We start from the raw sequence: 15,734 nt of genomic DNA on the forward strand, positions 1-15,734 counted from the left end.
GCATGGGATGTTGAAAGACTGTTTGGTGTTGTCAGTATAACTGATGATCTACTAGTATGGGGGAAACTAAACAGGAAAATGAGTTGAGTCTCTTCAAGCTTCAGCATGTGCTGAAACATTATAATCTGAAACTGAACAGAAGTAAGTGTCGGTAGTCATATGCCATAGCTTTCAAGCCAGCTACTGAAAAATTGACAGCGTACTACATATGCAAGGATCAAACACTCAGCAAGTCTTAATGAGGTTTATAGGAGTGTTAGAGTATTTTGTTTCTTTCACACTGAACATGTTAGAAGTTATCGTGCCTGTAAAGAAGCTTCTAGAGCATATTATACAACAGTAATGGTCCCAGGAACAAGACAAAAACTTTGATATTTTGAAGAAATATATGATAGAAAAGGCTTACTATTGTTTATTCGAACGGAAAAACATTTTCCGTTCAAATAAACGAATGGTAATACCGAAAGTAAAAAAAACTAACGTTCACAGTGTCGAACCAAATGCTCGACGCATTTAACTCAACATTGTTGTCGAAACCACCACTTCATAGCTGTATAGGAGCTGATGTAAATCAAACTCCTATACAGCTATCATGTTTTTGCAGGGGGGCAAGCCCCCCTGCACCCCCCATCCCCCATGTTGGGGGCTACGCACCCCACATCCCCCCTACTTACATATTCTAACTCTGAGATCGCACTACAGTGGGGATGTGGATGCATTTCCACTCCCTACTGTACCATGATCTCGGTGCAGATAGTCGATTTACACTTATGCGAATGCAGTTGTGCATTCGCATAAATGGAGTCGACTATCTGGTGCAAAACTGTGCGTTCTACATTCTGTTTTTCGGCACATTGCAGCCGATAGAATGTCGTTCACACAAACAATAGTAAACCAATAGAAACACCAACTCTGAAGTATTTTGATGTTTCTATGTAATTTCTGATGCTAGCAGATTTATCTACCTGTTTATTTAACATTTGTTCAGCAGAAAGTCCGACTAGGACAGAGCCTGTTTTCAGTGGAGGCCTAGGGAGAAACGCTCCAGATGCATGTCTTTGGAAGATGCTAATTAGAATTGTCTTGAAGCAGAAATGTTGCTGATACAATAGAGTAGACCATTAGCATTTGGTGTGGGAGCAATTACTGATGCATAGTCTAGGTGAGCTCAGATTGAGAATGAGGTATTGGCCACTGTTGACATATGTGAGAAGCTCCTTGAGTACATTTATGGTAAACTAATGTTGGTGAAGACTTATAAGCCAGTGTAGAGTGACATTGCAAAGAATGTTGCTTGACTTGCAGAGGTGTGAGTTAACAGCTCAAGCCAAGCAAAGAGATGCATGTAGTAGATTTATTGAGCAAAATCATTTCCTAGTGTAGATGTAGATTTTTTTTTGTGATTACTTAATTACTTGTGCCTCAAAGGAAAGTAAGAAAGGTTCACAGAAGACAGATAAATGTGAGTCCTTAAGGAAGGCATAATGAAAGGTTGACTAGATCGATTATCTTTTGGTACACAAGGATATATACAAGTGTACTAATACGCTGTATTCAGGGTCTGTTGTTTCAGTCAGACAAAGTAATACCTACTCATTTGAGAGAGTCTGGGAAAATCCTTGAATCAAATTTGGGAATTGTAAAGTGCAGTGGCTAGCGGTGCCTCACAGCAAGAGGTTTTCCGGTTCGATCCTTGGCTGGGGTGCCTTCTGTGTGGAGTCTGCATGTCCTCCCTGTGGTCGCATGGGTTTCCTCCGGGTGCTCCGGTTTCCTCCCACATCCCAAAGACATGGTGTAGGTGGATTGGACACTCTAAATTGGCCCTAGGTGTGAGTGTATGCATGTGTGTGCCTTCAGTGGAAGGTTGGGCGCAGGACTGGCAGCTCGACACTGTCAAACTCCACTGCCAATCATGAGCGGATAGGTGATCTGCTGTGGTGACCCCTAACCGGGAAAAGCCGAAAGAAGAAGAAGTGAAGTAACATATTGTTATATTAGCCAATAATGTCAGAACAAATAGGTTTGTGCAAAGCTGTGAAGTTTGTGGTGTGTATTGCAGTGAGAATAGTAAGAAAGAAATGGTTTCTTATGAAGTCCCAGAATTGCCATGGAGTGAGGCTGAAAGTGATGTGCGTCAATCCATAGATGACATTTATGATCTGTTTGCATTAATTTAATGTTGTAGTGAAACTAAGAGGTACTTTTCATGCAAGTGTGATTTGTTTTCTGAAAATCGTATTCTTAAGACATTCCACATATGGTAATCTTTACCGGTAGTCTTTACTTTATTTGCCATGAATTTGAAAACTTTGAAAATTAATGGAGATTCAGACAAATAACTGCCAGTCTGCATTCTTCCCAGAGCGATGGTCATTTGCGGATGATTCAAACTTTGAAAACTTCATGAAGAAATGTAACAGTACTGAAAACTCAGATTGCTACCCGTCTGTCAGAGTATAGAGTTTTTGTGGCTTTTTGTCCCTACTTTTACCAGTCATCAGCACCCCTGTAATGACCTATTTGTTCCCTCATTGATGAGGGCAAAAGTCAGCCAGGAGCGGCCATCATTTAAGCAGCCTTCAAATGTGGTTCCATTTTTTTTTTGTCCTGCAACCCTGTGCATGCTCAGCTCTGATAGGGAAGGTGGGATGATGGCACTGAGCAATCCCTCACTTCCACAAAAACATGAGGCAGCAAATAACCTTGTCTACCAGCCTCCAGACATGGCATGTGGTTGCACCTGCTCTCCACCAATAAAATCTTACCATGCCCATGTGCTTCCTGAGTGTGCACAGCTCTCCCAGGGGAGAGCTAGCAGGCAACACTCCATTCAGTACCCCCCCCCCCCATCAGTAATTTTTTCATGGTAAGATGACTTAGGAGTGGATGGTCTAGACTTATCTCATAGCTAGAACCAGAGAATCCTGACTGAGTTACAGAATTGTTGAAGAAACAGAGTGAACAGAAGCACTATTATGATAGAAATCCTTCACAGCTTTCTGAGTTAAAGAAAAGGATTATAGTAAGAGTGCAAGTACCCAAAACTGTAGATCATGGTTGGCAAAGTGGCTGAGTCAAGATCTTATTGTAAGCAAGAGTTCAATTTATAGATCTAGAGGAGTAAAAACACCTGTACAGGGCTAAATCTAATCTGCAGGCTCAGAGAACCAAACAAAGGAATTACCTCAGAGAATGATGACTTCAGTGTTGCCATCGATGCTGCTAGAGAGATATCAGAAATTAAGGGTCAGGAACAGTAATCTCAGTGAAAGTCAAAATACAGAAAGAAATTATGAGAATTGTAAAGAACATTTGTCTATTTCCAAAACCGGATCCAAGACTTTTAAGAGAGAACAGATAAAGTTGTGAACAAACCAGAATTGTGATTTGAACTACAGCATGAAGTTGTACATTTTTCAAGGTTTGGGTGACCAATAATAAGACCATAAAGACACAGTGGCAGTATTTAAGTTGAAAATTATTTCTACAGATTAAAGGACTGAAGAGTATTTCAAGTAATCTAGTGAGAATCAATGAATCTGATTACATTATTGTTATTATCCATGACATGTAAATGTAGAGTTAGCAGTATTTATCATGCACTTCTTAAAGTACACCACAGTTAACAGTAGTAGTTATATATTTCTTACAGTAAAACTGCCTCATAAATTATTTGGTAATAGCATAGTCTTTAGTTTTGTCATATAAAATGAGATGTAGAGTATGCATTTAAGAAGTGCCAATCATACAGTTAGCATGGAGAATTTAGACTCTGAACTGTTAATGAGATGCTTCCTGTAGTCAAGGGTACAGGGTTTGATTCCTTTCTTCTCCATTTGCTTTCTGTATAACTGATCAAATCACTTTATCAGAGATTATTCTTGGGTCACCCCCTGCAAACTGACACTTGTGTTAAGTGGGCTTATTTGGTTAACAAATGAATAAAGTAAAAAAGGCGTTAAAGCTGGAATGCATGTAAAGCTAGCTAAGGATGAATAAAGGAGGCAGCTGCTCAAGGCACAAGCTGTTAGGGGGTGCAGCTGGCACTGCAAAAGAGGTACTGATCAGTCAGTGAAAGTCAGTGGTATAATCACTGTTGTTGATGACAAGTGCCAATACCAATATAAAAATTTGCAGTTAACATCACATCTGCTTTAATGATTAAGAAAACTGGCAACAGTGTGTGTCTGTGTGTGTGTGTGTCTTAGTAACTGTAGCAAGGAGTCAGTGTAACTTTTTTGCTACAGTTTTTATGGTAAAGCTAGAAAAGAGATACAGTGTAGAAACAGCTCTTTGGACCAGATGATTTTTCTTTGCTGCTCATGCTATTTGCCAAAAGCTGCAGCTCTGCATAACATCTGCTGTAGCTAAAAACTTGATAAAAACAAAGGCAAAGGGTAAAACCAGATACCACTTTATTGTGAGCACTTTCGGATGCGCCATCTGAAACAAGGAATATATGAGCACCAATATAGTAGTAATAAAAAAGATTGCAACAATGCACTAGCCAAGCATATAAATTAATTTAATAACCACTCCTTTCTCTTTTTTGCTGTAGAGCAAGTGAAAGAGAATGTTAGAGGTGGCCCTTGGCATTTAAATCTTGAACTGAGAGAGCTTTGGAGGCAAGTTTTGATTATATGTTCCCAGGTCTGAATGAGTCATGTTCCCTGAAATGTTTGCTTAGATTGAAGTCTTTAGAAAGACGCTAATTAACATTACATTAGATATATATATATATATACATAAATTTTATGTTTACATATTTGAGAGTATATATATAATTTTTGTTTATTGTATAAGTAAATATTATATGAAGTTATATTTTTTTATATATGTAATTTTAAATGTATGTTAGGCTGTGCTTATACCTTTAAATTTGGCTTATTTACTAATTGAATATGATGTCATGAATTTAGTTGTTATTTAAATGAAACATTTTGAATGGAGTGGTGTTTTGTTTTGTCTGGGGAAGAGCGCATATTGTGCATCCGAATGTGCCCACAATAAAGTGGTGTCTGTTTTTACCCTTTGCCTTTGTTTTTATCTAGCTTGAAATTTGCTTTGTAGTTTTGGGTAGCTAAAAACTTGCAGTAAAGGTTTTGAAATGTTAACATCACCATGCCTCATATTGCTTCACTATGCTATTTTGACTTTGTTTATCTTACAAAGCTCTACCTAATAAAGATTGTAAGATTGTGTAAAAGTATTCGTGGGATTTCGAAGACTGCAGTGTCTTTAGTAACTAATTTTCTATAGTTTCTGAAGTTAAGATAGAAAAGAGCTACCGGGTAGAAACATCTCTTTCTTTCTTTTTTTTTTAATGCTCCTCACTCCCACTGCCTCAGCTGCAGCTCTGGATTGGTCTGCTAATGCTAATCAATGGCAGTAAAAATCGTGAAATGTTATGGCACCCTTTCCTCTTCCCAATGCTGTATTAATTACTCCGTGTTTTCTTACAGAGTACAGTTTTATAAACATAGTACAGATGTTCTTCATCTCACATTGCTGCAGTCCTTACACTTGGGGGTAGTCCGCTGTCCTCGGTCGGCCCGAATATCAAAGTATAAGGCTGACGTCGGTCAAGGCGCATTTGACTAACATCAGGACGTCAGGGTACAAATGCGCATGACCGACGTCATATCCTCAGTCTTTTTTGCCGCATGGTCCGATGCAGAAGCAGTATTGCAAGTGCCGGTTGGCGTTCTGAAATTTTTCGATTTCGGAGTTTCAGACCGAGTCAAAGTTGGCTAAGTACCCCGTTGGGGAATATTTTAGTTTTGCTTGCCTCAGTGGTTTACCGGATGTCAGAAAAAGTGAATAATTGTATTTCTTGTGGGAAACAGATACCGCATAGAGACTATCATACTTTGTGTATTCCTTGTTTAGGGCCTGAGCACGACGTTGTTGGGTGTCGCTCTTGTGCTAGATTCAATAAGCGCACTATAAAGAGGAGATTAGATTGTGCCAGGTTAGTCTTGAAGCGGTGCAATTATAAAATGCCGTCGGATGCTCCGACGCCCGCTTCTTCAAAGAAGCGCAAGGACAAAGCAGTTAAGCCTAGGCTAGAAGAACCGTCCGTACTGGACGCCGGTTCTTTAGAGGTGTCGGTGGAGCCGGTGGTGCCACCGGAGGTTTCTTTGGGATCCCAGGGAGAGACTTTGTTATTGCAGGATGTGGCCTCTCAGGAGGCAGGTCAGGGTGATGGGGCTTCTCAGGTTACTATACTCCCTCCTGCCTAGGGTGGTTAGGCCCTCTCCTTCTGTTTCCAAGGCTTCTCCTAGAGGCAGGCCAGGTTTAGCTTCAGTTGGTGTCACCCCTAGTTCTTCTGGAACTGTGCCCAAGAAGCATATGCTTAAAATGGCAGAAGATTTGATTACTTTGATTAGGGGTTCTTTGCCTCCTCCTGATAAGAGACCTAGGGTGGAGCCTGAGCTAGGGAGTTTTGAGCAGGCTTCGGATGCTTCAGAGTCTTCGGCTGAAGACTTGCAGGAGTACTCTCCTTATTCTGATTCTGATGTGGATGATTCTACTCCTTCTGCTTCTCCTCCTGAGGATTTTTCTTTTTCAGAAACTCTTCATTCCATGAGGGAGCATTTTAAGTAGGAAGGTCAGGACTTCTCTGATTCCAGGAAAAGGCTTAGTGAATTTTTGTTTTTACCCCAGCATGGGCCTTTGGCTATACCTCCTGTTTTGGATGTAGTGGAAGATGTTTTTACAGAGGCTTCTTTTAATCCTGATTCTTTGCCTCCTGCTCCTGTTAAACCGGATAGGTATTACAGGGTGCCTGAAGCTCATAAGTATCTTTTTAAGAGTCCTAGGGCAGACCCAGAAACTGTTAGCCAGGGGCCTAAAGGTGTTAAGGCTTCTGTTGTCAAGAATCCGGTTCCTGCAGATAAAGAGGCCAGGGCCTTGGATAGATGGGGAAAGAAAGTTTATACTTCTTCCACTCTAGCTATGAGGGCTTTGAATTGCCAGTTTCACATGTTGAAATACCAAAACTATCTCCTTTCACAATTGAAGTCTAAGGTTGATGCTCTGGCGGAAGGTATTGATTGTAAAGAGTTACAAGATTTAGTACATGTTTCTGAACAGGTGGGTAAGCATTCTTTGCAATGTGGTTTTGATGCTGTACAGGCCTCGTCTAGGGTGGCTGCCACTGGGTCAGTTCTTCGCAGGCACGCCTGGCTGAGGGATCAAAATTTATCTGACCATGTTAAAACAAGGATTTTAGATGCTCCTTTACAATCTGATGTGTTGTTTGGTTCTCCTGTTGAGGCAGTTTTAAAGAAAATGGAAGACAAGGCTAAGTCTATGCAGACTGTTAAAGATTTTTGCAGGTTCAGCCTCCAAAGTTTAGTAGAAATTGGCCTACTAAAGGGTGGACGTATCCTTCTTATGATTCCCAGTCTAGGGGTAGATATAGACGTGGTAGGGGCAGAGCTCAGGGCTCTTTCAGGCCTAGAACAGGGAGTTCTCCTGCACAGTCTTCAGGTGAGGGCAGGGGTCAGTCCTTTCGTAAACAGACCCAATGACCTACCTTTTCAGCTGCCAGAGCCTTCTCGTCTGGCAGCACCTTTGGGAGGAAGGTTGGCACTTTTCAAAGAAAATTGGAGTTTAATTACCCAAGACAGATGGGTATTGGATATCATAAACCACGGTTACAGGTTTTATTTCCATACCTTGCCTCCTTTCAAGGGCATGCCAGTCGTTCCTCCTCAACAAAGAATAGAGGCTCACAAGCAAATTTCTCTGTTACTCCAACTAGGGGCCATACAGCCGGTCCCTATGCCAGAAGTGGGCCTAGGATTTTATTCTCGCCTGTTCCTAGTACCAAAGAAGGGGAACACGTGGAGACCAATTTTGGATTTATCTATCCTCAACACTTATCTGGACATTCCCAAGTTCAAAATGTTGACGTTACAACAGTTTTTACCTCTGCTGGGCAAAGATCATTGGATGGTGACTTTGGATCTCAAGGAGGCTTACCTTCATGTTCCTATCAGACTAAGTTGCAGGAAGTATCTGCGTTTTCGAGCTGGGACTTCTCACTATCAGTTCTCTGCATTGCCCTTTGGCTTATCTACTGCGCCCAGAGTGTTCACGAAAGTTCTGGCTCCAGTGATAGCTTTCTTCAGGCTAAAAGGAATACAGATCTATCCTTATTTGGACGATTGCCTGATTCTGGCTCAAGGAAGGGAAGAGCTTCTTCATCATTTGGAATATGTGATAGCAGTGCTAAGATGCCTGGGGTATTCTGTGAGCGAAATAAAGTCCAGTCTAGTACCCTCTCAGGACATGTGCTTTCTGGGAGTAAGACTGAATACAGAATCGCAGTTGGCCTTTTTGACCCCGGACAAACAAAAGAATCTTTCCCTTTACTTCCATCAACTATCTCATCAGTCCGGGCTGACTGCAAGGACAGTCCTTCAAGCCTTAGGGTTCATGGCATCTTGTATTCTGGTGCTTCCCAATGCCAAACTGCATATGAGGAAGCTACAATGGTATCTCAAAAATGTATGGACACAGCACTGCCAGGATCTGGACACTGTCATTCAAATAATACCTTGCATTCAAAAGGAATTTTTGTGGTGGGCTCAGGAATGTCACCTAAACAAGGGACTCTCTGTGACCCGGCCAGAGGCGAGTCAGATTTTAACGACAGATGCCTCAGACAAAGCTTGGGGAGCTCATCTAAATGGAAAGTGGATACAAGACAAGTGGCCTGCCAGACTACAACATCTACATATCAACCTGAAGGAGATGTTAGCAGTCCAGTTTGCATTAATAGCTTTCAAGGATTTACTTCTTCCAGGGCAGGTGTTGATTCTGGTACATCAACAAGCAAGGGGGAACACATTCTTATCCTCTATGCAGGCAAGCAATGATTTTGTGGGAGACTGCTCTCAGTTTACAGCTCAATCTTCAGGCAAGGTTTCTGCCGGGAGCACAGAACTCCTTAGCAGATGTGTTGAGCAGACGAATTATGGATCCCCACGAGTGGAAATTGGATCCTCATGTATTTCAGAAATTGACAGTGTCATGGGATACTCCAGACATAGATCTGTTCGCTTCTCCACTAAACCATCAGCTGCCAAAGTTTTGCACGAAAAGGTTTCATCCCACAGCTTGGAAAGTGGATGCTCTTTCTTTCAATTGGAGCAATCTTCATGTGTATGCCTTTCCACCTCTGCCTCTCCTCCCAAAGGTACTTCTAAAGGTCAGACAGGACAAGCCAAGGATGATTTTAATAGCTCCAGATTGGCCTCAACAGCACTGGTACCCATTACTGAGAAGTCTGGTACGGAAGCCTCCATGCCCTTTGCCTTGATTCCACACCTGTTGTCCCAGGAGGACAGTCATTTGCTCAATGTCAAACTTCACTCTCTTCACCTAACAGCCTGGCATATTCTGCTTTGAACCATAGAGGGTCTCAACTTCCACAACAAGTTTTGAATGTGATTTTGGAAGCTAGAAGGCCTAGTACAAGGAAAGTGTACGCAGATAAATGGAAGAGATTTTTCTTTTGGAGTGCAGCAAAGGATTTTGATGTTTCTGAGCCTAATTTAAGTGTGGCTCTTCAATATCTTACTGAGTTACTGGACAAAGGTTTGTCCTTCTCTTCTATTAAGGTTCATGCTGCAGCAATTTCAGCTCACTATGACTGTGACCCACCATTGTTTTCTCATCCTTTGTTCAAGCAATTTCTTAGAGGGGCAAAGAATATAAGACCCCCACGTAGAGCTACTACTCCTGCTTGGGATCTCAATTTTGTGTTGGAGAAACTCACTCTACAACCTTTTGAGCCTGCAGCTACTACTGAGTTGAAATATTTATCATGGAAGACTGCCTTTTTGTTGGCCATTAGCTCTGCAAGAAGGGTTTCTGAATTACAGGCCCTTATGGCGGTTGAGCCTTTCTTAATTTTCCATAAGGATAGGGTATCTTTACGTACTAATCCTTCCTTTATGCCTAAAGTGGTTTCTAGTGTGGCTTTAAACCAAACTATTCATTTGCCTACTTTTTATGCAAATCCCCAAAATAAAGGGGAAAAGATTTTGCACACTTTAGATGTACACAGGCAGTTGCGATATTATTTGGACAGAACTAAAGGGTTCAGGCAGTCTCAGCAGTTATTTGTTTCTTTTGCTTTGAGTTCTCAGGGCAAGCCTGTGTCAAAACAAACTATTTCTAAGTGGATTGGGTTTTGCATTGCTTTCTGTTATTCCCATCATGGCAAGGAAATTCCAGCTGGGATTAGGCCTCATTCCACTAGGGCTACTGCCACTTGACAGCTTTTTTGAGGGGTGGCAACCAAGGATATTTTGGAGGCAGCTACTTGGAGTTCAGTGCATACTTTCTCTAGGCATTATCACCTACCACTTTACTCTAAATCCAGGGCTGGTTTTGCCACTGCTGTTTTGCAGGGCATTTTGGCAGCTCCTGCTTCCTTATAGTTTGGCCATCCTCCCTTACCTCTGCTTTGGGATTCTACCCAAGTGTAAGGACTGCAGCAATGTGAGATGAAGAACATAGTACAGTTTTGTACCTACCATAAATGTAGATGTTCGAAGATCCACATTGCTGCAGTCCAATTTACCCTCCCTCCTTCCCCTCTGTAGTTAGAGGTGGTTGTGTGGGTTGGGTTGTAAATATTGTGTATATTGTATATATTGTACATATAATTAGTGCAAGGGTGGTTGGTTGTTTGTTTGCTGTCTTTTGGTTTTGACCTTTATTTTTAGGGTCTTCTGACATCTGGGGCAAGAAAAGACTGAGGATATGACGTCGGTCATGCGCATTTGTACCCTGACGTCCTGATGTCAGTCAAATGCCCCTTGACCGACGTCAGCCTTATACTTTGATATTCAGGCCGACCGAGGACAGCGGACTACCCCCAAGTGTAAGGACTGCAGCAATGTGGATCTTCGAACATCTACATTTATGGTAGGTACAAAACTGTACTTTTGTGAATGCATTCTCCATAATAGTTTTTCAGGGGTAACTCCTGGTGAAGTATTAGGCACCCACCTCCTGTCTTCCTTTTTACAGTTGTCAGTATGTAGTTTATTTACAGGAATGCAGTGAAAAGTAATATGCAACTGGATATTAATTACACATGGTTATAGTATGTTCCCAGGGCTACAGTTATTATTTCCACTGTTGTTTAATACAGGTTTCACTCTGAATTTCTCAGTAGAACATAAAATGATGGTGCACAGTGCTGTAGTTGTGTGGAACTTATCACCTGTTTTTGAAACTGAATAATGCAATTCTTTACTTATACAAATTAGGCAGTACAGTTGAAAAATTAAGCAAGCAGACAAAAGTATCCATGATGGAGCATTGAAAAGAGACAAGGTAGTAGTAACTTCTTGCTGTGAGACTGTGAACAGCTGTAGAAATGTGCATTTTTTAAAGTAAAGATAACAACAAAGATGTGAAATGTGAACGTCTGTACAAAAACTATAGTTTTTGTTCTGAGAAAAGGTGGAGTAGAACATGTGAAGAATGAAAAACTGCAGAAAACTTGTAGTTTTTTTAGATAGAGAATACCACAACATTTTGAAAAGTGAAACTTTTTCAGACGCATGCACACATGGCATGTGCATAGCAGAACTTGAGTTCCTTTGACTGTTACTTTCTGTTGAAGCTGTGCTCCCATATTTGTGTTGGAACTTTCTGGTTATCTGAGCAACTTTACTTTTGAGGATACTGTTTGAATTCAAAATTTTGACCCTACAGGGCATGAAGATCCAGGCCTGTTTTACTATAAGCAAAAAGAGGAAATTTTGGAAAGACATTGCTATTTGAATATTTTCTCTTTGTTGCCTCATTCTGGGACATCACCATAGATCTTCTTCAGAAGATGCGAGACCTCTGTACAAATTCAGTAAAAGCAGTAGATTTTAGTTAGTTTTCTTTTTTTATTATTTTATTTTTTTCTGGGTTAGTTTTCCTTTTTCTTGCAGTGTCATTGGGTTTATGAAATGGGAACAGGGAAACCTTTTCATGGCGTGCCTATGAGAAGAGAGCCCACTCCCAGAGACAGTAAGCTCATGTCTATAAATTTTGCATGTGAGCCTTTTGCAACTTTTGAATGGTCTTAAAAGTCAGAGATAGGTAGATTACAGTAATGTTTAGCAGTAGCACAGGGAATGCCTAACTTGTAATTATTCTAATCCCATTTGTCTGTCTAATAACATATTTTTATATTTCTCTTATAAAAATTATGCTTTAGAATTTATGATTAATTTTCAAACTGCAATGCCTAATTTCTATAAGTAAAGAATTTGGTTATTGTGAATGAGAGGGAGGATAGAGGAATGGTGAGGATGCAGGGAGAAGAGGTGGCGAAGGTGGATGAGTTTAAATACTTGGGAACAACAGTTCAGAGTAATGGTGAGTGTGGAAGAGAGGTGAAGAAGAGAGTACAGGCAAGATGGAATGGGTGGAGAAGAGTGTCAGGAGTGATTTGTGACAGACGAGAACCAGTAAGAGTGAAAGGGAAGGTCTACAAAAGGGTAGTGAGACCAGCTATGTTATATGGGTTGGAGACAGTTGCATTGACAAAAAGGCAGGAGTCAGAGCTGGACGTGGCAGAGTTAAAGATGTTAAGATTTGCACTGGGTGTGACGAGGGTGGACAGGATTAGGAATAAGTATATTGGAGGGTCAACCCAGGTTGGAAGGTTTGGAGACAAAGCTAGAGAGGCAAGATTACGTTGGTTTGGATATGTGCTGAGGAGGGATGCAGAGTATATTGGGAATAAGATGCTAAGGATGAAGCTGCCAGGTAACATGAAAAGAGGAAGGCCTAAGATAAGGTTTATGGATGTGGTGAGAGAGGACATGCAGGTGGTTGGTGTGACATAGCAAGATGCAGAGGACAAGAAGAAATGGAAACAGATGATCCACTTTGGCGACCCCTAACAGGAGCAGCCAAAAGAAGAAGAAAGAATTTTGTTATTCAGTTTCAAAAGCTTGTAACTGTTGCCGACTAGTTTATGTAATGTTACAAAAAACTAGTCAATTTTAGCTTGCTGACATGTGCCATTTGAAGAGAGATAGGTTACCTATAGCTACCAGAATTGGCTCATTTTAAGAATGTACAATACTTGTATATTAGTGGTGCTAGATTGTTCTGGTTGGTGGCAACATGCTACAAAAGAGAGCAGGGCTAATGACACTGAAAAGGTATTGTTGGCCCCTTCAGGAACTGTGTGTTTGTGTGTGTGTGCACACCTGCACGCATGCTTGTGTGCATGCATGCGTGAGTGCTCAAGCTCGCACAATAGTTTTAGTCAAGCTACACTTACTGTTAGTATGGTAGCACAGAAGGGCAAAGGGTTGAGAATGTGGTGTATGAAATTTTGAGAAGCTAGTGGTTATAGCTTTGTTCTTAAGCAGTATAATGGGAAACTTACTTGGGTGCGTAAGGCATTTGTCAGAACCCAAATCAACAACTCAGTATGTTTGCAAATAATTTGTTTGATGTCCTAATACAAGTTGCCAAGAAAATGGTATTTGAAAATGGAAAATGAGGGAACCACTAATGAAATTAAAGAAATTATGATGAAGCTATTTGCCCTGAAATGTTTATAGAAGAGTTAGGCTAATGCAAAAGACTGCTTATAAATGTCTGCGTTGGACATTGTATTTTATGCTTTGATCTTCAGCGTTTTTCATTTTTTCTTTATCTTCACTGTTCATAAATGTAGCGTTATGCTTTTTTTTCTGAGGCATTAACATTCTAAAAGGATTTATTATTTGATATTTGTACTCATGTGGGTCTGTTAATCCTAAGAAATGCATGGTTGATAATGTTTTAATTTGAGTATCTTTGAAAGATCATTCACAAGCAGTTTTAAAAAATGTAGCTGTATGGTAATGTTTTCATTTTTGTCTGTCTGCATGCGTTGGTGTTCTTACTGCTTGTATACTTTCAGTGTACTAAATTCATTTTAATCTTGTGTCTGTTAAAAGATAGTATTTTTATGGGAACAAAATACAAGGCAACAGCATTTTGTCATATGCTGTTAAGGCCAAGCACACTGGGTATATTGCTGTCATCCTTACCGTTTATAGGCTTCCATCACCCAGAGAAATTCATCAGCAAAAGATCAACTTTTTAAAGCATGATTGATCGTAGAAGGCCAGATGTTATAAATACTGTTACAGGAGTCAGTCTTCAAAGAAAGCTGTATTTTTTAATTACACAATTTCATTAACTGAGCATCAGAAACTTTACAGTAGCCCACAAAATTCTTATTTTTATGAATTGTGCATGTGTGTGTGCGCGCATATCACTGATAAGTTAGAAGACTTCTGAGTAAAAAACTTGAGCTAAATGTAAGTATGTATTTTTTTTTTGTTAGTGTTTTGTATCTTACCTGCGTTCTGTATTCCTCATGAAGAATAAAGAAGTATTCGATGTACAGAAGCTCCCATTTACAGAATATGCTCTGTGAGTAATTGCTTTTTGTAATATATAGTCATGCAGTTTTAGTGTTGTACTGTGCATGTCCGAATAAATGAATGAATGAATGATTTTTGGGGGAGAGTTTATGTTTCAAATGCTACTCACTGAATATTTTATGTTTTTAATTGTTGTTAACAGTACATTCAATCAGCTTCATTATATTGTTGTGGCAGTGTGTTGTCTTATATTTCTTAATTGACACCCTTCTCTTTTAAAAATGAGATACAGGCTTTTGTTTCAGCATGCTTTTAATTAATTATGCACTCAAATGGCAGACTGACACTTTTTTATCCTTGTAGAACACATTTCATATTTTCAAATGCATTTTCTTCAATTATTTTAATGGCATTTTATGCAGTTTGTATTTTTGGTTGATATTGTTTGTTTAACTTGAAAATTCACCCCTCATATAATAAATAAAGTAGTTCACTGAGGTCTGTCGCTGTACCTTCTGATGTCTGAATCGTTTTATTCTCCAGATTTCAGATTGATTTCATTTGACATTGAGCCAAATCAAAGTTTTTTCTTGTCTTTGGTCAGCTTATGAGCTGCATTTAAAAACTTGGCAAAAAAAGGACTCTGTCATATTAGTAGCAGTAACCCACAACTGATGACCTGTATCTTGTAAATAGTGTTTAAAGCTAACAAGTCATTAGCCAGTCATTTAAATGGCTGACATGTAGCTAGATAAACTTAGTAATGTTGTAGACATTTCAGATGCATGTACTACAAACCCCCCTATTGTATGTTTTATATTAATAAAGAGGTACAGCTTATTTAGTCTTTATTAGGTCTTCCTTTTTGTATTACTGGTAACTAAAGTATCTATAAATCACAAGTTGGCCAGCTCATAAGTAGTCATGTTAAGGTCTGTGATAAAGTTGAATAAAACAATGTTAAATGCTAGCTACTTTGGCGCCTTGGATATTTTTATACAAAAAAAAGTTTTTGTTTATTTTTGAAATGTGTCTTTGAGTTAATATGTCCTGATTTCAAAGTAGCCCTAATATACAAAAAGTAACATTAGTCTGAATGCTAACAAGCACCAGGCTAATCATTTAGATGAAATCATGACGCTAAATTGAAGGGGGTTTATTTCATCATTATGACCCTCAGAAAGTTTGACATGTTTTGTTTGGTGCTATCTTGCACTTTGTTTAAAATTAACATGTAGATGTTGTGTTAACTCACTCTTAGTGGCCACATTATTGTAAACTGCACTTGAGAATTTAGATTCTGTGCTTCTGAATTTT

General features: G+C 39.8%; 1 protein-coding gene across 1 annotated transcript in view; it reads left to right on the top strand.

Moving 5' to 3' along the window:
• Positions 1–15,734, top strand: part of DDX10 (DEAD-box helicase 10) — a 1,393,858-nt gene that overhangs the window by 717,062 nt on the left and 661,062 nt on the right. Inside the window, exon 12 of the mRNA XM_044071854.1 lies at positions 14,378–14,466. Coding sequence (XP_043927789.1) covers positions 14,378–14,466 — 89 coding nt within the window. The remainder of the gene's footprint in view (positions 1–14,377; positions 14,467–15,734) is intronic.

This window comes from Protopterus annectens, chromosome 5.part0 (genome assembly GCF_019279795.1).
Source record: "Protopterus annectens isolate FY-2018-M chromosome 5.part0, PAN1.0, whole genome shotgun sequence".
Taxonomy (NCBI): Eukaryota; Metazoa; Chordata; order Ceratodontiformes; family Protopteridae; genus Protopterus; species Protopterus annectens.